Source organism: Eulemur rufifrons, chromosome 14 (genome assembly GCF_041146395.1).
Source record: "Eulemur rufifrons isolate Redbay chromosome 14, OSU_ERuf_1, whole genome shotgun sequence".
Taxonomy (NCBI): domain Eukaryota; kingdom Metazoa; phylum Chordata; class Mammalia; order Primates; family Lemuridae; genus Eulemur; species Eulemur rufifrons.
Window position 1 is genome coordinate 7805635 of NC_090996.1, and position 22069 is coordinate 7827703.

Consider the following 22069-nt stretch of genomic DNA (forward strand, 5'->3'; position numbering starts at 1 on the left):
GGAGGGTAGGGGCGCGGTAGTTAGGTAAGGGGAGATGGTGATCTCAGGCCTCCCGGGAGGGCACCCCTGGAAGCACGAACCCCACTGGGCTTCAGGCACCGAAGCGTTCTCAGTTTCAGGTGTGATAGTCCAACCTTCTCGAGACCCCTTTTGGGCGAAGTAGGAACGATTGACTCCAAGTGATCACAGCAGGAGGAAAGGCGGGAGGACCGCTAGCGACAGACCCTCCGGAGCTCCCGGGCCGCGGGCTCGCACCGGGCGCATCGATTATGCTAATACAAGCCCCGCCCCTCCGCTCTGGGTGCCGAGGCCCCGCCCACCCGAGCGGCCTATCGCGACGGGGGGCGGGGCTATGTTAATAAGGCCGAGCGCCCACGAGCTGCCCCGGCCTCGCAGCTGAGCCCGGGCGAGGCGGCGGCGGCAGCGGCGATAGCCATGGCTGGGGCGCTGGCAGGGCTGGCCGCGGGCTTGCAGGTCCCGCGGGTCGTCCCCAGCCCGGACTCGGACTCGGACACAGACTCGGAGGGCCCGAGTCTCCGGCGCAGCACAAGCGGGCTGCTCCGCTCGCAGGTCATCCACAGCGGTCACTTCATGGTGTCGTCGCCGCACAGCGACTCGCTGACCCGGCGGCGCGACCAGGAGGGACCCGTAGGGCACTCCGACTTCGGGCCGCGCAGCATCGACCCCACACTCACTCGCCTCTTCGAGTGCTTGAGCCTGGCCTACAGGTGAGGGCGGCTCCGGGGCCCACGGCCTCGGCTCTCCGTGGCGGGACTGCGCGCTGGGGCTCCAAACACCCTCCTGGTCTCTCTGCTCCCGGGACTCCAGCCACACCCTGGACTCCTCCCGCCCCCAACCCCTGGCGTCCTCTGACCCCGGCGCCGCCCACTGGCCCTGATGAACCTGCGAACCTTCTGATTCCTGTTCCTCACCACCATCGCTTCATCCCCGGGCGGACCGCCTGCCCTCCACCTCGACCTCCCTAGGACCACATCGGGGCCGTCGCTCTGGTCCCGGCTCCTCTGCCCCCCACCAAATGCCAGGCGTCCCTTGCGTTCCCGGGACCCTAGCCCATCCCCACTCTCCACCGACCCGGGGACCACTCCTCCTAACCACCTGCAGCCCTCGATTCTCTCTCCAGCAGGCCGGCCCAGACGCACCCTACTTCTGCCCCCTGCAATATTCCCCGCGCCTTTGGTTGTCCCATTCCACCTCCTCCCAAGTGCCGGGACGCGAATAGGTCAAGGGTGGTGGGAGGAGGGTGTCGGGGCTGGCAGGGGCGGCGCAGCTCGCCGGGGTTCAGGGCCACGGCCCAGCAGGGGGTGCTGCTGGCGGCGCGGGGCGGGTGCGCGGGAGGCCGGGGCTCGCCCGCCAGGGTCGCCGAGCGAGGCTGAGCGCCCCACGCAGCCTGGGACCCCTGGTTGGCGCGTCGCGGAGCGAGCGGGCCGCGCCCGGCTTCCGCTCCCCGCCCGCGTCCCAGGGGAGGGCGCCAACCCGGGTCCTGGCCCAGTGCCCTGGAGCAAAGTTCCCCGGAGCGGAGGGGCCAGGATAAATTATCAACCGAAAACCGTAGGGGAGAAAGGGGGATCGGCCGGCCTTGATCTTTTCTCTGTGTAAATATTCCTCTTCTTCCGCAGCGCCGCCTCCACTTCTGAGAACCGCTTGATAGAGACTGGCACCTGCCGCCTGAAGGCGAGCGGGAGCTGGGGTGGGGATTGCGGGGGAGTGTCGCTACCCCCAACCGCGGCCGCTGAGCTGCGACCCCATTGGCTGGAGGCAGAGTAACCTTGGCCCACATGCTCTGGCCCCGAGCCCAGGTCATGTTGCAACCTGATCGTCCAGGGCTCCGGACCGATGTGGAAAGTTCAAATTCCCGTCCCTTCTCTCCTCCCCCTCTGGACGTCACGAGACTGCCTGGGACAGGGCATCTAAGGTCCTGGTACACAAGATGCGGGCACCCCTCCTCCTAGGGGTCTCCCATGCCCCACCCACTCCTGACTTTGGCTTCCTGCTTCATACTATGCACCGCTCTACTTGGGCTGGCTCCCTTCCACCCCAGACCATGGGTGACCTAAAGGGGAGGTTCTGGGGAGGGGCAAGGTAGGGAACAGAGCACACCCCAAGAACTGCTCCCCTAAGAGGCTGACTGGAGGCTAACGTAACCCCAGTCAGGGACAGCTGGGATTGGGGGGGGGTCTGTGTTTTCTCCCTGGACACCCAGAATATTAAGTCTCCGGCCTGCCTGGGTGTCACCCTAAGCACCGGGTCTGGGGGCGGGGGTGGGGGGAGTGTCAATGCCAGAGCAGCCTGTGGGCTTCCCCATTGGGCAGGGGAAAAACCCGAGGCTCAGACTGGGAAAGTGTTTTAGCCCTCAAAGACTCCTAATTATAGGGGTTCTCTGGAAGGGAGAGGATTTTGGAACTGAGTGTCCCAGGGGAGTGACTGGATAGAAAGGGAACAACACGTGAAAGGGCTAGAAGGTGGGCGGAGGACCCAGCCAGCCTGACCCAGAGGACAGGCTGCAGAGGCCTGGCCGCTGTCACCCTCCGCAGGGCAGTGCGGGCAGAGGGGGGACTTTTCTAGGAGGATACGTTCCATGGTATTGTGGGTGGAAGCCCTGGGGGGCAGGTTCTGGAGGCTTCAAGAAAGCACTTGTTCATGGTCAGAGCTGACCAAAAAGAGTGGCCTCGGGGATGTGAGGGTGCAAGTAGCACCCTGTTAGGGGTGCTCTAAAGGGAATTCCTGCAAGGGGCGGGGTGAGGAACTGAATTAGGGGTTCTAAGGTTTTCCCCACCCCAATCCCAAGTGTCTCAGATTTGTCTATTGGTCATAAGAAGTTCTTGAACCCTGGTCCTAGGCTTTACACTCCAGGCTGAGCCCCTCCCCTCTCAGCCCCAAAGCCTTTCCTCCTGGGCTTGGATATTGTCACCTTCTTATCTCCCCCTACCTGCCTGGGCCATAGTGTCATAACCTTAGGAGGGAAATGGGAGAGGGAAGGCAGGCAGGTTGGAGGTGGGACACCAGGTGGTCAGAATGGGCTGGGAGGTTGCTGGGATACAGGCAGGGGCGACAAACTCAGGAGTCTCCCTCGCTCCCCACCCAAAAGAAGCTGACCCAAGAGGTATCAGAATTTCCCCTACCCCCACCCATGTCTCCCTACTAGACAGATGGTGTTTATCTAACTGCAGGAGGGAAGGGGCCAGCCAGTGGGCCAGGGAGCTGGGCTGTGTACCCTATTTGGGTAATGAGCCCTGTTGTCCCCTGGGTGGCAGTCCCCCACCCCCACCCCAAAGCAAACAGAGGAACTTGGAGACCAGAGAGGAGAAGGGGCCAATGGCTGATGCATCCAAGGGGCTGCAGGGAGTGGGGCTGAGAAGTCAGACAGCCACCTACCCTCCCGCCTCTCACCCCCAGGCTGAGGGAGAGACCCCTGGAGCGAGCAGGCCTGGCTTTCTGAAAGACTAAATCTTGGAGCCTCGGCCTTCCCACCTGAGCAAGGGGTGGAGAGGGTGGGCCAGAGGGGACTTGCACACAACCCTGGCTTGTGGATGGTGAGGAGGGAGGGAAGGAGAGACGGGCAGGTGTCTAAGACCCTGAATGTTTTGGGCTCTGGGTCAGCTTCCTGGAGGTGGCAGACTTGTCCTGTACCTAACAGGACCCTGTAGAGACCCCCTGCATCCCGTGGATTTGATGGGCTGCTAGCGTTAGGGTAGGGTGCTGGCTTCCCACTGCCTCCCACTCCCCATCCTAGCTGCCTGCCTTTGGGCCCCGATGGCTCACTGTCTGCGGCATGTCCCTGAGAAGGGCACATCTTCCAGCTCAGTCCGGATCACCATCCGGGGATTCTGGGCGGGGCAGTCACCAACGGGGCTCTGAGGCCACCACCTGTCAAGAGGCTCCCTCTCTACCCAGGCAGACCCCAGCCATCCCCTGTGCCTCTCCTGAGCCTAAGGGGGCCTGAGTGAGTCCCTTCCGTGTGACCCTGGGCATGTCTCTTTCCCTTCCTGACCGAGGAAGGTCATTTCTTACTCTCCGTGAGTAAGGAATGGGTGTGAGAACTCTCCCCCGCCAGCCCACAGGACATGCCTGTGAGGCCACTGGACATTGTTGTTCCCAGGACAGAGCTGATAAACAGGTTTCAGCCTTCCTTCAGTTCTGGTGGTAGATTAACAAGCAGGTCTCTCCAGAGAACACAAGGGCCCCCCCCCCCCCCCCGTGGGGGTCTGGGAGGTTATTTTAAAGATCTGACACTCAGGGTAGGAATTTTAGGCAGGTTAGATTAAGGGGCCAGATTTGAGGGGTCCCTCAAATTCCAACCATAGCTGAACACCTAGTGCATGAGAAGAATGTGGAGCACCCCCCTCTAGCATCTTCTACTTTCTCCACCCCTGTCCTGACCCAGCCCTCTCCCCCTGACAGTGGCAAGCTGGTGTCACCCAAGTGGAAGAATTTCAAAGGCCTCAAGCTGCTCTGCAGAGACAAGATCCGCCTCAACAACGCCATCTGGAGGGCCTGGTATATCCAGTGTGAGTGGGCACCACGGGCCTCCCCAGCCAGGAGGGGCCTCCCCCGGCCAGAGGGCCCCACAAGGGGGCTGCCCAGGAAAACCCCTGGGACCCTCCGGGCCAGCACCAGCAGAGTGCTGCCAGCCTCCTGGGGAGACCAGATCTCCGCACCAGGACCCCAGAACAGCTTCTGATCCCCAGAGGGTCTTGGGAAATGTGTCCCAAAGGGTGCTTTCCCCTGTGAACACAGCACAATGTTTCTACTGGGCAAGCAGAGGTCACCCCTCAGAAGCACTAAGGTAGACTGAGATTTGGGGGACAGTTCAAAGCCCATTCTGCATCCCATTTGTGTAGCCAGATGCCTCAAATGCCAGCATAAAAGGGGGCATGAGACACTCTCTGGGCCAGCCGCATCGCTTTGTAAACGAGGAGACGGAGGATCCTATGTGTGTCTCCACCAGCCTTTCAGGGAAGTCCTCCCTGAACACCCAGCAGGTGCCCACCATGGAGAATTGGGCAGAGGGGGCCCAGGGAGGCCATGTGGTATAGTGGAGGGGACTCTAAACTTAGAGTCACCCAGAGCTGGTTTCCCACCCTCTCTCTGCCCCTTCCTGGCTGTGTGACTTCAGGCTAGTTCCCTAAGCTCTCTGAACCTGTGTCCTTATCTATAAAATGAGGCCAATAGTCCTACTTTGCATGGTTGCTGTGGGGACAACAGGTATGAAAGGGCCTGGCACTAAATTGGTGTTCAATAAATGATGTACCCTGGAGGAGGTCACAGTCATTCAGGGACACCCCTGTGCCCCATCCCCCACCCCCTGAGGCAGGGAAGTAGAGGCTGAGACAACTTGGATCAGTCAGCCCTTTGTTGGGACTTTGTCCAGCTCAGGTCCTGCTACAGGATCTAAGGCTGCCCTGGGCCAGGCATGGTGGCTCACACCTGTAATCCCAACACTTTGGGAGGCCGAGGTGGGAGGATTGCTTGAGGCCAGGAGTTCAAGACCAGTCTAGGCAATATAACAAGACTCCGCCTCTACAAAATATGAAAACAATTAGCCAGGCATGGTAGTGTGTGCCTATAGTCCTGGCTACTTGGGCGGCTGAAGAGGGAGGATCGCTTGAGCCCAGGAGTTGGAGGCTGCAGTGAGCTATGATTGCGCCACTGCACTGGGTGACAGAGCAAGACCCTGTCTCAAAAAAAAAAAAAAAAAAAAAGGCTGTGCTGAACTGGGAACACACAGCCTAGGAGGGATCACACGCAGTATTCTCTGTACTGGCCCTGTTGGCTTCCGTCCAAGTAAACAGAGGGAGTGTTTTCTGGTTTCCATTCATCTACGTGCCAGGCGCTTTCATAAATCATCTTATTTAAGGCTCCGAGCAGGCCTGGGAGATAAGTATTATTGCCCCCATTTTATGGATTAGCAACTGAGGCTCAGAAGGCGAGTGACATGTTCAGGTTCACAGAGCATAAAAGGGAGCAGAGCGGGGGCTGGCTGGAGTCTGGGGGCTGTCCCACTCTGGTGCTCCTCTGCTCCCAGCTGGCTGGCTTCCTGTCCTCTCTTGACAACATGCAGGTCACCCAGGGCAGTGGCTGAGCTTTTCAGGGAAGTGGAAGGTACATGTTTTTTGATGCCTTCTCTGGGTCTCTGCCATTTCTTTTTCTTTTTTTTTTTTTCCGACAAATATGCCATTCAGAACCTGCTGTTTCTGAGAATTTGCATGACAGGCCCTGGCCCCAAACTAGGAAGCTGGTACACCAGGGGGAGTCAGTGTCTCCCCCACCCCAAGATTTCACGCTTCCACCTTCCTCCCAAAGCTGGATGGGACCCTTCCATCTCCAAACCCTTCACTCTGCAGAAGTTGTTTCTGATAACAGCTGTGTCTTGATGCCCCTCGGGGTCCTCACCTCGACACACTGGTCTCAGCTATTGCACAAGTTGCTGGAAGGACCCCAGGTTCTGAGTCAGACAGAGCTGGGTTTGAGGCCAGCCCTGGCACTCCCCAGAGGAGTGGCCTTAGGAAAGTCTCCAGCCTCCTGGAGTCAAAGCTTGCTCATCTGTAAAATGGGAATAATGACAGGTCCTATTTCCGAGGCTCGCTGTGAGCTTTCAGTGACATCACCTAGGTCTTAGCGCAGAGCCTGGCGCACAGAGGAGCCCCCCGAAAGTGAGCAGCTGGATGGATTATTATTTTGATAGTAGCACAGGCACGTGGGTGGCATATAACAAATGTCGGGACCTCTCCTTCCTAAACACCAAAGGTTTGAAGGTGGGCTTCGGGGGGGCGGGGAGGGCTGCCTGGCTCGCCCCCCTCGAAAAGTGTCTCACCTTAGGCTGAACCAGGAAAGGCCCTGCCATCCCTCTGCAGGCTCCTGGTCTCCAAGATCCTTCCTTTCCCGATCCACTTCTCACTGTTCCACACTCCAAAATCGCCTTGGTTTCCTCTGAGCTCCCAGGGTACTTTGCACCTCTCCTGGGCAAGAAGGACTTTCCACTTTGCATTATCTCTGTTGTTTGTTTGCTGTCCTTATCTCTCCCCGAAGCTGTAAGCTCCCTGATTCATCCATGTATTCCCTGTCCAAAGGGTTGGATGCTGAGCTGAATGAATAGACGAACTTATCAGTGTTAAACAAAGCCAACCCCAGGAAGCCACATTGTCACAGCCCTTCTGTCCAGAGCACTGGGCTGCGGAGAGGAAAGCCAGGCTGGGCCACTCAGCCCTGACTCTCTGGGGGCCCTGGACAAACTTCATGTTTCCTGGTGCCCATTACATCACCTGGGAAGCCGGGGGCAGATACTCCTTGAGACCCACCTTGCTTACCTAGGCCCCTGGGAGTCTACACAGCCATGGGCCTGTCGTCCCCTTGTTTTCTGTCCAAGCCAGGCACAGCAAGCAGGACAAAACCCCTCCTGTCTGTTTGGGAGAATGTTCTTTAGGACAGAACTTTGTAAGTGATGCTGAAAGTCCTAATAAATTTCATGCCCAGGTGGTTCCCCCTCCTCTGTGTCCTCATTTGCCCCAGAGGAAGTTGGCCGAGGCAGGAGGGGCCAGTGATTGCCCACTTTGTCAGGGCGGCCAGGAGGAATCTTAGGGTTGCCTCTCACAGAGGCTGTGTGCCAAGATCGGTGCCAGGGCAGCTCCGATTCACGTCCTGTGGGGAAGCGAGCACGCAGAGAGATGACCAGAGAGGGCAGAGGAGGAGGTGGATGGGCCGTGGGGTTTGGGGGGTGGGAAGGCTGCCTGGAGGTGGGGCCAACCCGAAGGATGGGGAGAGGAGGGAAGGGCAAGGGAATAAGACCAGCAGGTGGGCTTTCAAGGTGGTCCACATGGACGCGGGAGAAGCAGGTGGTGGCTAAGTCATGGAGGGGGTTGGAAGCCAAGCTAAGGAGTGTGGACTGGAGGTTGCAGGGAGCCATGGAGGGTTTCAGGCCTGAACTGCACTTTAGGAAGAATTGGCCTGGCTGCAGCAGGAAGATAGACTAGGGAGCATGAGGCTGGAGGTCCCTGCGAGAAATGCCACCAGGCTAGGGGGTGACACAGGGAGAGAGAGGATGGAGGGGAGGGGGTGGTGGAAGAAACGTCACAGATCCTGTAGAAGTGAGACCGGGGAATGTGACGATTAGATTAGACCAGGAATGCTGGGAGCCAGTGGGGGTTTTGTGGTAGGTTTTGGGGCATCCTAGTGGAGGGTCCCCAGGCAGCTGGTTATGGGCTGGAGCTGGAAGGGGCAAGGTGAGAGAGGCTGGGGGAGGGTGTTGCAAAGGAGGCAGCGAAAAGTGGTCAGGGAGGCAGAACAGGGAATGTTCCCGGGGCCTGGGGAGGAGAGTGGGGGGAAGGCCAGGGAGGCTGGGACAGGGCCCTCAGTTCAGGAGCCGGGTCAGTGGGGCAGGCAAGGGGGCAGACACTGAGTCTCAGAGGGTGAAGATGAGACGGGAGGGGTGGCAGTGGAGGTGGCAAGTGACAACTCTTCCAAAATCGGGGGTGGGGGGAGGGAAGGGGTGCCAAGGGGTAGAAGGTTAGCTTGTTGGGTAGCTAACCCAACAAGGGGAAGGAAAGGCTTGGGAGATAAAGAAGAGCCTGGAATGTGTTTATGGGCCAAAGGGAAGGGACCTGGGGAGAGGCCCGGACCTGGAGACTGAGAGGGGAGTGGAGGGTGTGGCAGAAGGCTCAGTTAGGCAGCAGCCGGAAGTAGACCAGGGGTGGTTTTCTGAGATGAGGGTGGGTAGTGCCAAGGAGCCTGCAGCAGGGGACCCAGGGTTCTAAACCCTGGCCTGCCAGTCTGAACAGGATCTCCTTGGAGGACCTCACTGCCTATGACCTGTGGCCTCACAACCTGTTCAGCAAGAACTGCCTGACCACCTACCAGGCCCCTGCTGGAGGCAGAGCAGGTGTGGGTTCTTTCACAGTGCCACACAGAAGATCTGGGAGGGCTAGAGTAGGCAGGAAGGCTTCCTGGAGGAGGCAGCAGACGATGCTTAATCTGAACGTCCAAGCCCAGGCAGGAATTCATAGGGTGTCACCTGGGCGCCCCTGACCTGGCCCGCTTCTCGCAGATGTGGAGCGGAGGAAGAGCCCCGTGTGTGGCTTCGTGACCCCCCTGCAGGGGCCGGAGGCTGATGCGCACCGGAAACCGGAGGTAGCTGCGGCCCTGGACCGCCCGCCCAGCCCGGCCTCTCCCTCCCGTCCCTCCCGCGCTGGGCTGGGGGGCCGGCCCAGGCGGGACTGGGGGAGGGTGGGAAATGGGGGTGCCGGGGCTGCCCTTCCCACTGAGCCCCCTCCCTCGACCCTCCCCAGGCCGTCGTCCTGGAGGGGAACTACTGGAAGCGGCGCATCGAGGTGGTGATGCGCGAGTACCACAAGTGGCGCATCTACTACAAGAAGCGGGTCCGTGGGGTCCAGGGGAGGCCCCTGCCACCCTCTGTCTTGGGAGACCCTTGGAAGGGACACGCCTGCCCCACAGCCAGCACCCCTTGGGCCCTCCACTAAGTCTCGGCCGACAGCGCCACCGTGTGGCCACAGGGTCTCCTAGCAGCCTCCTTACCAGGGTGGGGGGTGCCTCCCCAGGCGGAATTGGGGATCCCATTGCTGGGGGAGCTTGTGAGTAGGGGAGGCTTTGGCCGGGAGTGATGGAGGTGGGGGCGGGATCCCGTGTCCAACTCTGTGTGTCCCTGCAGCTCCGTAAGTCCAGCAGGGAAGGGGATCTCCTGGCCCCTAAGCAGGTGGGTGCTCCGTGAGTCCAGCAGCGAAGAAATCCCCTGGCCCCTCAGCATGTGGGATGCAGAGAACTGACAGCTTCCGCCTGGGTGGGCAGGACAGTGGCTGGGGGTGAAGGGGGCATGTGTGCGGAATGGGAGTCACTGTCATCCTCTGATTGATGAGTTGAGCCTGTCTCCGCTTGGGAGGGCGCAGTACTGGGAGGACTCCAGGCCAGGGGTGGGACCATAGGGGAGCAAAGGGACCTAAGAACTGGGGCCCCAGACAGGACAGAGTCAGAGAGCAGGAAGGGAACCCCGTCCCCTCAGCGAGCCATCCTGGTCTGCTACAAGCCAGGGCCACCAGGGGAAGGTGGGGAGGATGAGCAGAGAGGCCTCCTGGCCAGCCAGCTGACCATTTTCTCCCCCGGCAGGGGTGATGAGGGGCCTGGGGTAGTGGGCGTCCTCCAGGGGCTGCTGACCGCTCTGTTCCCCTAGGCGGAAGGCAGGTGGCCACCGCCGGAGAGATGGTGCGAGCAGCTCTTCTCCAGCGTGGTGCCCGTGCTGCTGGGGGGCCCAGAAGAGGAGCCTGGCGGGCGGCAGCTCCTGGACCTCGACTGCTTTCTGTCGGACATCTCCGACACGCTCTTCACCATGACTCAGCCCAGCCCCTCACCCCTGCAGCTGCCCCCCGAGGACGGTGAGGGTCTGCATCCAGGGAGGGGCAGGGGAGAGGGGTCAGGCCTGTGAGAATCCAGGCTGCCAAGGGAGGACGGGCTGGGGCCCCCCACTCCACCCTGCCCACTTCTCACGACGTCACCACTGTCCCCTCCAGCCTATGTCGGCAATGCTGACATGATCCAGCCAGACCTGACGCCGCTGCAGCCCAGCCTGGATGACTGCATGGAGATCTCAGGTGGGGCAGGCCCCCTTCCCCCCAGTGGAGTGGGTGGGCAGGGTCAGTGTGGGGAAGGCCTTGGGGGGACTGTGTGACCGTCCCAGGCCCTCCGGGAGGGAGAATGGTCTGGGTGGTTTCAGAGGGATCTTCCTGGCCTCCCTTTGTCCAGCCTTGGGGTGTGGCTGGTGTGGTCTCAGATGTGGGCAGGGGACCAGGGGCTGTGAAGCTTCAGGCTAAAGAGGCTCCCAGGAAAAATAGCAGATGCTGAGTCTCTCAGGAGAGAAAGGGGCTTGATTTGGTTGGGTCTATTTATTATTTACATGAGGCATTTAAAGACGATTTATTAAAGAGCACTGCAAACACGCACACTAGTAGAGGCTAGTTCAGTGAAGCCCCATGTCCCCATCACTGCTGTCATCCACTCACCAACCCTCCGCCAGTCTTGTTTCATCTGGACCACGCCTCTTCTCTCCCGTGTTATTTCTAAGAAAAATCCCAGGTATCATATCTTGCAATGCATTTTTTAATGTAGCAAATTTCCCTGCCTCCCTCTCCTGACCCCAGGGCCACCAAGTTACTGATTTCTTAGTGTCCTTCCAGAGATGGCCGTGTCCGTAGAAGCACAGGTGGACAGATGTCTCTGTTTTCACAACAGACTCTGCCCCGAGTTGTCTTCTTCACTTGGCTGTAGATCTCACAGGCTGCTCTGATCATCGTACATTCAGGGGCCTCCAGAGCCATGTGGGGGGCAGGCAGACAGCAGGGCTCAGCCTGTCTCACCCAAGGCCCAAGGGACAGGAAGAGGGTCCCTGGGCTAAAGGCTTAGTTTCAGTGAGCCCCCGGGTCCATCCCACAGGGTCCTGGGCCTGTCAATCAAGAGGTGGAGGCCTATGGGGCGGGCACTAGGGAATGAGGAACCACCCCCACCCCTGCCCCAGCCCTGGGGGGGTGGGTGCCAGGGGCAGAAGTGTGGATGGCAGTGCCCTGGGAGCAGAGCAGCCTGGGAGGGCGGCGGCCCTCTCTGGACACACAGACCCCTGCCACAGGTAGGAGGCCGACCACCCCTCCCCAGGCTCTGGGCAAGCCAGCATGGACTGGGGCTAGGAAGAGACTTCTCACAAGCCAGGGTGGCTGCTGGGGGTGGGGGGCAAGTGTAGCCTGGCAGAGGAGGTGGCTCCTGTGGCCCTCTCAGACGCTCCTGCACTGGGGGGCAGCCAGCACCAGTGCCCCCAGGGTTACTGCTCTCACTGTCCCCAAGAGCCCCGCTGGAGAGGCGGGCTGGGAACCCAGAGAGGGGGCCAGAGCTCTGTGGAGGCCGGGGCTTGGGGAGGGGACGGCAGGTCAGGTCCTGGGGGGAAACAGAGGCTAGGGAGGGACTCCGGGCTCGGAGGGTGGCTACAGCTGGGAAGCAACTTCTCTCAAGGCAGGGTGGGGACAAGGCTGGGCGATCCGTGGGAAGGGGATGCTGGTGACTCAGGGATGAGATAGGCTTGCCGCCCCATGACCCCTGCCCAAGCCCTGGGGACTGGGCAGCAGGTGTGAGCAGGGAGTGGCCCGGGGCCCGCAGCCTCCTGGGGCCATGCTGGTGCCAGGCCCAGTGTGAGGCTGGTTCTAGAGCTCAGGCTCAGCGGCTAGCAGTGGGGCCCATGGTCCCCGGGGGGTGGATGGAGGACCAGTGACCACTCACTGTCTCCTGCCCAGTCCCCCTGCCAAAGGGAGGCAGCAGGACAGCAAGAAGACACCTTCTAACCATGTGGCCCAGGAAAGACACACAGATGTGGGCGCAGAGCATCGTGGCAGGGCAGGTTCACAAGGGCTCAGACCGAGGGACGAATGTGGGAACACACACTGAGGGGACAGACAGATGCTATACACTGACACTTGCGAGTCCAGCTACTCCCACACACTGGCCCCACATCTTCGGGCAAAGCAGTGTCACTTAAGACACACACACGCGCACACGTTTGACCCCCAGCAGGTTCTGGGTTTGGGGTGGTCTTATCTACCCCACTCCTGGTCTCCTGGGAGAGGCTGGCCAGCTCTCTTGGCAAGTAGGGGGTGGGTCGTGGAAGGACAGAGTGGGCGCTGGGCCCATCCCAGGCCTGTGGGGAGCTGCCACAGTGGGGTCGGGTCCGACCAGACCGGGAGGCCTTGGGAGCTGGGGTGGACCTCAGGCTGGTCAGGGTCAGAGAAAGGTGCCCGGAAGGGAGCGGGTGGGCGGGTGTCGCCCAGGCCCGGGATGTGGTCAGGCCACAGGCAGCTGCTTCCCAAAACCAGAATAGCCCAAGGCTTACACAACCCGCACCCCAAACAATCCGGCGGCCACCTCCCCCGGCTCTTGCAGGCGTCCCAGCCCCTTACACTCCTGCCCCTCTCTGAGCCCACCCTTGGCCCCTCTCGCCCCAGTAGACCCTTTACCCCACTCCTGGGCTCTGCCCTTGTCACTCACCTGTAGGTCTTCCGACAAACCTAACTGGCCCCTGACCCGCTGACCCCTGACCCCCTCACCTCTAAGTCACCCCTGAACTCCTGCCACCCCGGAGCTCCTCCTGCCCCAGACTCCTCCCTGGCACCGCACCCCTTTCCCGCCATGGCACCCTCTACGGCCCCCCCATCTCTGTGCCTCCAGCAGAGGGGGAAGAGGAGCAGCCCGGGGACGGGGGTGGGGGGGCCGGGGGTGCCTCCTGAGCCGGGGCTGGGGCTGAGGGGCTGTGTTCCAGGGTCCCTGCTCACCCCCATCGTCCCCAGCTGCCTCCCACTCAGGCCCATCCCACCCAAGCCTCTGCTGCTGCTTCCCCTGAGTGAGACAGAAACTCTCCGAGTTTCACAATCTCCTGTGGAAGCCCCCCCGCCCCACCCGCCCGGGCTGGGGACAGGGCTCGAGGCCGCTCTCCTCCAGCTGTCTGCCAGCCACAGCCTGGGCCCTAACTCCTGCTGCCCGTGTGTCTGAATTACAGATTTCTTCACCAACTACCGCCCCCCGCAGACGCCCACGCCTTCAAACTTCCCAGAGCCCCCCGGCTTTAGCCCCATGGCCGATTCCCTCTTCAACGCTGGGATCCTGAGCCCAGAGGTGCCCCCGGCCTCCTCCGGCATGACCCACCTCTCAGGACACGGCCGCCTGCAGGTGAGCTCACCCAGCTGCCCAGCCCTGCCCGGCTCACCTGAGAGCAGGCCCTGGCCACACCTGTGCCCAGCAGGTGCCCAGTCTCGTGCTTGACAGACTGGAGGGGAAGAACGGCCCCATGTCTGCCCTCTGGGGCTGGGGGGCACATTCTTGCCGGAGAGGGGTGACCCCGTGAAGCAGAACTGGACAAAATGGTTGAATAGGGCTGAAGGCATGGGGACTATGGAGCGGGTGCCAGCAAGGGCTGGGTTGCTTGTGGAGGGCTTCCTGGAGGAGGGGGAATTCTGGGCCTTAGTGAATGGGTGGGCTTTGGACAGAAGAGACTAGTCAAGGACACGGAAGAACGGGAACAAAAGCATGGAGAAGGCTGAGCATGTATGTCTAGGAAGCGATGAATCTACCATTTATTTGGCTTAAGAACTCCCAGGCCCAGCTTAGACATTTCTTCTCTGCTGCTGGATTATGTGCCTCTTCCCTCCATCATCAGACTTTCCAGGTGCTTTTATAGTTGGTTGTGGAGGGGTCTCTCTCCTCCACCAACAGTGAGCTCCCTGCTGCAAGGGCTATATTTCACTCACCACCGCGTCATCTGGACCTAGCACAGTTCAGCATCAGCACGCGGCTGTCCAGTGAGGGAATGAACGAGTGAGCGTGTGGACGGAGGGGTGTGTTGGTGAATGGACAGATGTGTTGTAGATGCCACTGGATGCAGACGTGGGCTGGTGAATACGTGGGTAGGGGGGTGGGTGGGTGGATGGATGGGCTGGTAGGTGGATGCACAGATAGTGTGATGGATCGGTGAGTGGGCTGGCGGCTGGGTGGGCGGCTGGGGAATGCACAGATGGCGGATGGATGGACGGGATTATGGATGGGTTGGTGGATGGATGAAGGAAGTGTGGGTGGTTGGATGGATTGGTGGATGGGTCATACCTGTTGGGCTGGTGGAGAGACAGGTGGATGCGCTAGCTCAGAGATGATAGATAGGTGAATGGATGGAGGATGGATGGATGGATAGAGAGACTAGGGGATGAGTTAGTGGAGGGATAGATAAGTTACTTGGTAGACGAATGGATGGGCAGGAAGACTGATGCTCTTTGTCACACCTAATTTGTGCATAAATGTATTCCACTCCCTCCTCTCATCAGATTAAATTTCCCTGCTGTGTGTGTACGTGTTGGGGGTAGGGGCTGTCGGAAGGCAGGGATCGGTTCTCTTATCTTTCCCCAGGGCCCAGTCCAGAGCTCAGCCGGGGCAGGAGGCTGCCTGGGGGGCTGCAGGGGCCAGCTCTCTCCCCTGCCTCTGAGTGTGTCTGTACTTCCTGACCAGGTTCGGAACAGCAGCCCTGGCCCCTTGGATGCCAGTGCCTTCCTGAGCTCTGATTTCCTCCTTCCTGAAGACCCCAAGCCCAAGCTCCCACCCCCTCTGGCACCCCCTCCTCTCCTCCAATATCCTCCCCCTGCCAAGGTGCGGGGCCTGGAGCCTTGCCCTCCACCCCCCTTCCCTCCCATGGCTCCACCCCCCACTGTGCTGCAGGAAGAGCCTCTCTTCTCTCCCAGGTTTCCTTTCCCCACTGTCCCTCCTGGCCCAGGAGTGCCCCCACTGCCTATTCCCGCAGCCTTCCCACCCACCCCACAGCCCATCCCAGGCCCTGCCGCCACCCCATTCCCCATAAACCTTCTGGCCTCAAGCTGTCCAGAGCCCCCTTTTGGGCCTTGCTTCTCCATGCCTCAGGGCACGTGGCCCAGAGGCAAGCCCCCGGCCCCATCCCCTAGGGGACGGAAAGCCAGCCCCCCTACCTTGGCCCCTGCCACGGCCAACCCCACTGCCACTGCTGGGGGCAGCAACCCCTGCCTCACACAGCTGCTCACTGCAGGTGAGACAGGAGGGACCGTGTCAGCAGAGGGGGAGGTAGGGACTGCCCATGGAAGTGGGGGGCCCATGGGAGCAGGGGGTGGGGGTGAAGGGACAGGCTCAGCCTGGGGGACAGAGGAATTAGGGACGTGGGCCCTGTACCTGGAAGGCGCATAGGCTGTTGGGAGGGGCAGGATAGGGTCATGAGAGATGGGGGGGCAGCCCCAGCAGCCCTCACAGTTCTGCCTGTGCACAGCCAAGCCCGAGCAAGCCCTGGAACCACCACTCGTGTCCAGTGCCCTCCTCCGGCCCCCAGCGTCCCCGGTAAGATGGCAGGCGCTGGGACGGGGGGTGTGCCCAGGGGCTTCACCCCGACGCTCTGCCCTTCTCCACCCCAGCAGGAGACGGTCCCCGAATTCCCCTGCACCTTCTTTCCCCCAACCCCGGCCCCTACACCACCCCGGCCACCTCCGGGACCAGCCACACTGGCCCCATCCAGGCCTCTGATTGTCCCCAAGGCAGAGCGGCTCTCACCCCCAGCACCCAGCGGTAAAGAGGGGCTGCAGGGACTGGGGGAGTCCAAGGGATGCAGGGAGAAGCCGGAAGAAGGGGGCACTGCATCTGGGGCCAGGATGAGAGGAGCAGGGCAATGGGACCCTCTCCCCTGTGTCGGTCTGTCTGTGGGTCTGTCTGTCCCGGCCGCAGGCAGCGAGCGGCGGCTGTCGGGGGAGCTCAACTCCGCGCCAAGTCCAGGGGCTCTGAGTGTCCGCGTCTCACCGCCTCAACCCATCCTAAGCCGGGGCCGTGCAGACAACAACAAGGTGGGCACCGTCCCCCAACCCCAAGGTCAGGTTGCTACCCCCAGGCCCTGCCAGGCTGCCTCCTCGACTCACCCCACTGTCTGCTCCCCAAGACCGAGAACCGGCGCATCACACACATCTCCGCGGAGCAGAAGCGGCGCTTCAATATCAAGCTGGGGTTTGACACCCTTCACGGGCTTGTGAGCACACTCAGCGCCCAGCCCAGCCTCAAGGTGAGCCCTCAGCCCAGGCCAGCTCTCCCAGAACCATGGGGCCCCTTCCTGGGCCCTCCTACCCAAGACCAAACCCCAGAGCCCTCCAGACACCCTGGCCTCCTCCCACCCCAGTGGCTCCCAGGGTGCGGCAGCCTCCAGGGCCTGAGCCCTCACTGGCGGCACCCGCAGGTGAGCAAAGCCACCACGCTGCAGAAGACAGCGGAGTACATTGTCATGCTGCAGCAGGAGCGGGCGGCCATGCAGGAGGAGGCCCAGCAGCTGCGGGACGAGATCGAGGAGCTCAACGCTGCCATTAAGTAGGCAGGGTACGGGTGGGTGCTGGGGCCTGGGGGACATGCCATCTGACCCCCAACCCTGACCCCCCACGCCCCCAGCCTGTGCCAGCAGCAGCTGCCTGCTACAGGGGTGCCCATCACACACCAGCGTTTCGACCAGATGCGAGACATGTTTGATGACTATGTCCGAACCCGGACGCTGCACAACTGGAAGTTCTGGGTGATATCCGCGCTCAGATCAGCGGCTGGGGACAGCAGGGGCCGAGGTGGGGTGAACGCTGCGGCCAGCCCAGGCTGCGCCCGAGATGTAGGCTCATCTCTGCAGGCCAGGCGGGCTCAGAGCTGCCCCAGCGAGGGGGCTCCGGCTCTGCCACCTGCTTCCAGGCCCTTGGCATCTGGGCCGGCAGGATTGCCCAGTGATGGGCTGGGAGCAGAGAGGGAAACCGAGGGAGGAGACCCTGGGTAAGAGGAGCCACAGCACTGACCTCAGGGAGCCCAAAGGCAATTTGGGAGAACCTAGACTCTGAGTGGTATGAGGCCTAGAGAAGACGTGGCGCCCACTCCGTTGCCTGGCTCAGGGGTCAAGCTCCTGACCGAGCAGGGGCAGGGAGCCCAGGGACGGGACACAGCCCAGCACAGAAGAGCCGCTAAGGAACCAGGAGGAGGAGGCTGAGAGCCGGAGAGCTGGGCAGGCCTCGGCAGGATGGGAGGAGGGGCTGCAGCAGGAGTCCTTGGGGTCAAGGTTAGACGGTGTCCAGGCCCTTCCTTCTCCTGGTTTGGGTCGGGCATCAAGGCTACATGTGAGGTGGTGGGGTACCGCCTGGACAACGGGCCTGCTCCTTGACCTGGGCCCAGTTCAGCGTCCTCATCCGGCCTCTGTTCGAGTCCTTCAATGGCATGGTGTCCACAGCAAGCCTGCACAGCCTCCGCCAGACCTCGCTGGCCTGGCTGGACCAGTACTGCTCCCTGCCTGCTCTGCGGCCAAGTACGTGAGCCATCTGTCTGCCCACCAGAGTGGCCGGACCTCAGAGCGGGGGGCTCTGCCCTGCTCAGACCCCAGGTCCAGCCTGCTTTAACACAAACTAGGGTTTTGGCCACCCCACCACGTCCCCTGGACGGGCTACTGGGACACTTGTGGACAGAGATCCTGGGAGGGGCTGACGGTCTTGCCAACTGGTACCTCTCCCCATTGCTTTGACTTCAGCACCCAAGGGTAGGACCCTGACCCCAGGAGTCCTCTCTCTCTCCCCCAGCTGTCCTGAACTCCCTGCGCCAGCTGAGCACATCTACCAGCATCCTGACCGAACCGGGCCGCATCCCTGAGCAAGCCACGCGGGCAGTCACAGAGGGCACCCTCGGCAAACCTCTGTAGTCTGGCCAGAGCCTGCTGCTCACTCAGCTGCCCTGGGGCTGCCTTCCCTGGGCACGGGCTCCAGGGATAACTTCTGGGCACTCCTCTCCCACCCTGGGCCTGGCAGTCCCCTTCCCTGAGGGTCGCAGGGTCCACGTCTCATGCTTCCCGCCTTCTGGAGGCTGAGAAGAGCTGAGTCCCCGTCCCTGCTCTACCACTGTGTCCTAGCACTGTGACCCTGGGTGACTCATACCCACTCTTTGGACCTCTGTTTTCCAATCTGCAAAATGGGGATGGGCAAGTTTCAACCAGCAGATGACCTGAGGCCGTAGCAACTGTGACACTGGGGGCCTAAGCTGGCAACTCAGACAGCTCCCAGGAGGGAAGAGGATCCGTTTCCCTGTCACCCCCACCTGCTCCCCCACAGGTGGGACACAGGTCTTTGTTCTTGAGCAGAGAAGCAGAAAAGGAGGTTCCCTCTTTTTGCTTCTTCACTGGTGACCCAGAGGGGCTGCAGGATGGCTTCCCCTGGGTGAGGCCAGGAAGGTCTGATCGTGAGAGAGACCAGGGCACGGGTGGCCAGAGCAGGGCAGGCATCTTGTGTGTGTGTGAACATGTGTGTGTGTGGATTTTATAAAGGATTCTTGACAAATAAAAGCAAAAACTGTCTGCTGGTGTGTTGGTGTGACTGTCAACGTGTTGGGTTGGGGAGAAAGCCTGTTGGCAGTGGGAGGTGGCTTTGTAGAGGGCCTTGTGCGCCACCAAAGGGCCTGAGCTTTTACTCTGAGCTGGAAGCCGCTGGAGGGTTGTGAATGGAGAAGGGATAAGATCAGAGGGAACTGCACAGGATTCCCTTGGGTGCTGAGCTGAGATCAGGCGGAAGCAGAGAGACCAGTTAGGGGGCTGCTGTTCTCATTCAGGCAAGAGGTGACAGACACGCTTCCTGGAGATCCTCCCTGCGTGGCCAGGAGAAGGTTCAGAGAAGCTCGCCCCTTTCAGAGTTGGAAGAAGGCAGAGCTGAGACCAGGGAGTGGAAGTGACAGGGCCATCTACTGGAACCATCCAGAAGGAGACTCCCTTGGGGGGTAGTGACCTCCCTGCTGTCTGAGGTGTGCAAGCAGAGAGTGGACAGCCACTTGGTTGGGCTGTCTTAGAAGGAACTGATTCTTCAGCTGGAGGTTGGAGTAGAAGGCTTCAAAGGCCCCAGTACTTCATTCATCCTTTCATTTATTGATTTAACAGATATTATGTATATAATACAAGTTATAATAATTATCGTCATCATTATTTTCATCACCATTTTACAGATGAAAAACTGAGGCGAAGAGAGGCTCAGTCCCTTGCCCGAGCTTGCAAGGTCAGCGAGTGGCTCAGAGGTGCCCCTCGGCCTGTCCCACTCTGCTTTTGGCCACCTCTGTGCTGCGGAGGTGGCAGGTGCACTCAGCCTTCCGTGCCGTTTGCTGCCGCAGACAGGGCTGCAGTGGCTCTCTGACAGGGACAGTCCTGGCAGTGTGTGCTCTGCTGCTTTCGCCCACTCTCACGCTACCAGAAAGTTCTCTGTAAGACAGCCTCTTGACCCTGTGACCCCTTCCAGATGGCTTGCTGCCTGGAAAGAGTCGTTTACACTTGCTCACTCTCTCTCCTCCCCTTCCTCTGACCCCTCAGGCCCCTGCATTTGGGCTCCTCCTCCTCCCTTGCACTCCAGCCTCACCCCTGCGCTGACTCTGCTCTCACTGCGCTCCCCTCTGCCTGACTCCCTCCTTGCAAAATCCAGTGCCCGCTTTGCAGTGCTCTGCTGGCTTCCCCAGGGACCTCGGGCCTCCTTGAACCACTCTTTCCCCGGGAATCCAGAATTCTCCCCAGGTGCCCCTTCCTTCTCCCCCAGAGTGCCTTCCCAGTTCCTGCTGAGGGAGCCTCTTCCTCTGCCTGTCCCTTCCTCAGCCACTGCCCTTCTCGCTCTATGGCAAGTCCCAGGCTCTGCTGAGGACCCCCTACCCTGCATCTCCCCAGAGCTACACAATGACACATCCAACAGCCACCTTGATTTTTCCCTCTGAATATTCCACAGCTGCCTTAACCAACACAGAGCTCATCATTGCCACGATCTTCCCACTCAAACCTGGTCCTCTCTGTGCTCCCAACTCCCAGGAAGGACGCTACAACCCAGACACTTGTGCAAGCTGGAAACCACCGTCTTCAGCTCCTCCCCACTATCTGTGTTGTCACCACCAAGGCCTGGCCATGACCTGAGCATCTACCTCCACAGCCACCACCCTGGTCCAACAGAACATCACCTGTTACATATACTTGTGCATTAGCCTCCTGTATCCCTTACAGCTGCTCCTCAAGCTTAAATTTGCGTTTGAATAACTTGGGGGGGGGGGTTAAAAACCTTCTTGACCAGGTCCAGTCTGCACAACTTAAATCAGAATCAATCGCTGGGTGTGATGTCTAGACATCAGCATTTTTTTAAAGGGGATTCCAATCAGCAGCTACGGTTAAGAACCATTGTAACAGAGGCTCTGGGCTGCAAATAGCGTACATCTGGGGCTCCATTAGTTTAAATCAGTGGTTTGTAACCTTTAGAGTACATCAGAATTAGCTAGAGGGCTTGTAAAAACCCAAATGGCTGGGCCCCACCTCCACGCTAGTAGCGTGGGATGGAGTCTGAGAGTTTGTATTCTAAATATTGCCGGCACAGGGACCACTGCTTCAATGAGGATGAAAGAAACCATATCACCTATCACAGGCCAGAGGCAGGGAGGGCTGTAGGCAGTGCAAGCTGGCCTCTGATGAGGATAGACTTTGCAGCAGAAGTTCATGGTGCTTTGTGACTGGACCCTGCAATCTATCCCTCCAGACTCGTTTCTTTCCACAGCCTCCCTCCTCTCACATTCCAAGGGGTCCTGAATCTCCAGTGGTTCCTGGGATGCACCATTCTGCTCTGCCCTTGCGAGGCATAGTCAACCCACCAGGGAGGCAGGTCTGGGTTTTCCCATCTCCCTCCACATCCCTGTTTCCCCGCTGCATCCACATCCTTTCCCTGCAGGCACCATGTGTGCACTCACCCAGACCGGCTGGCCTAGTCAGTTGCTCTGTCCTGCACAGGAATCAGTAACATCCGCCCCCACACCTTGGCTTGTTCTGGCTTCCCATCTAGACTTCCCTCCCGCCCTCTGCTCCACCTGTCTAAATGCCCACCTCTGAAGCTACAGCCAAGTCTCACTGCCCCTCGAGATCCATTGGCAAATCCCCCTCCCTAATGCACCCAGCTTTCCTGAATCCCGCTTTGTGTCATTAGTTGTCCTTCCACGTATTGGTCTTGGCTTCCAACTGGGCTACACAACACTTGAGGGTAAGAGCGAGACTGTATCACGGATCTTTGAGTGTAGTAGACCTGGGTTTGACTCTGGGCTCTTTCCCTTGCTTCCTTATTGATTTTGGGCAAGTTACTTGACACGAGCCCAGTCTTTTTTCCCATCTGTTTAAAAACTAAAGTTGTGCATGCTTCAGCAGCATGTACACTAAAATCGGAACGATACAGAGAAGATTAGCATTAAAATTATTAAAAATTTTAAAAATAAAATGAAACAAATAAAAATTAAAGTTATTTTATAACACGACCTGTCTTAAAGGCCACTAAAAATATCCACTAAAGTCAAGGATGTGAAAGAATTTGGTAGCCTAGGCTGAGCTGTACAGAGTGGCTGCGCCTGCCCCACATCTGTAGATTGCAGTTCGACAGACCTGTATCTGTCCCCAAGCTCATTCTCCATCTGTGTGACACCTTGAGAAAGTCACTTAACTTCCTAGAGCATCAGTCTCTTAATCTGT

At 59.9% G+C, this 22069-nt stretch overlaps 1 protein-coding gene across 8 annotated transcripts; it reads left to right on the plus strand.

Annotated features, from left to right (window-relative positions):
* The first annotated feature begins 327 nt into the window (after window positions 1-327).
* Window positions 328-21786, plus strand: MLXIPL (MLX interacting protein like). Of its 8 annotated transcripts, none has more exons than XM_069486315.1 (18): window positions 328-728; window positions 4420-4526; window positions 9059-9141; window positions 9300-9389; window positions 9680-9724; window positions 10196-10397; window positions 10533-10613; window positions 13553-13722; window positions 15049-15595; window positions 15830-15897; window positions 15972-16122; window positions 16279-16394; window positions 16487-16606; window positions 16778-16905; window positions 16984-17104; window positions 17690-17692; window positions 17740-17869; window positions 18138-18904. In XM_069486315.1, the coding sequence occupies exons 1-18, from the start codon at window positions 436-438 to the stop codon at window positions 18254-18256; spliced, it is 2574 nt and encodes an 857-aa protein (XP_069342416.1). In that variant the 5' UTR covers window positions 328-435; the 3' UTR covers window positions 18257-18904. The 8 variants fall into 8 exon arrangements, 6 of the variants coding, with proteins under 6 accessions (XP_069342416.1, XP_069342414.1, XP_069342413.1 ...); XM_069486313.1 differs by having other exon boundaries at window positions 392-728; window positions 16835-16905; XM_069486312.1 differs by having other exon boundaries at window positions 392-728; window positions 16493-16606.
* Window positions 21787-22069: the final 283 nt, after the last annotated feature.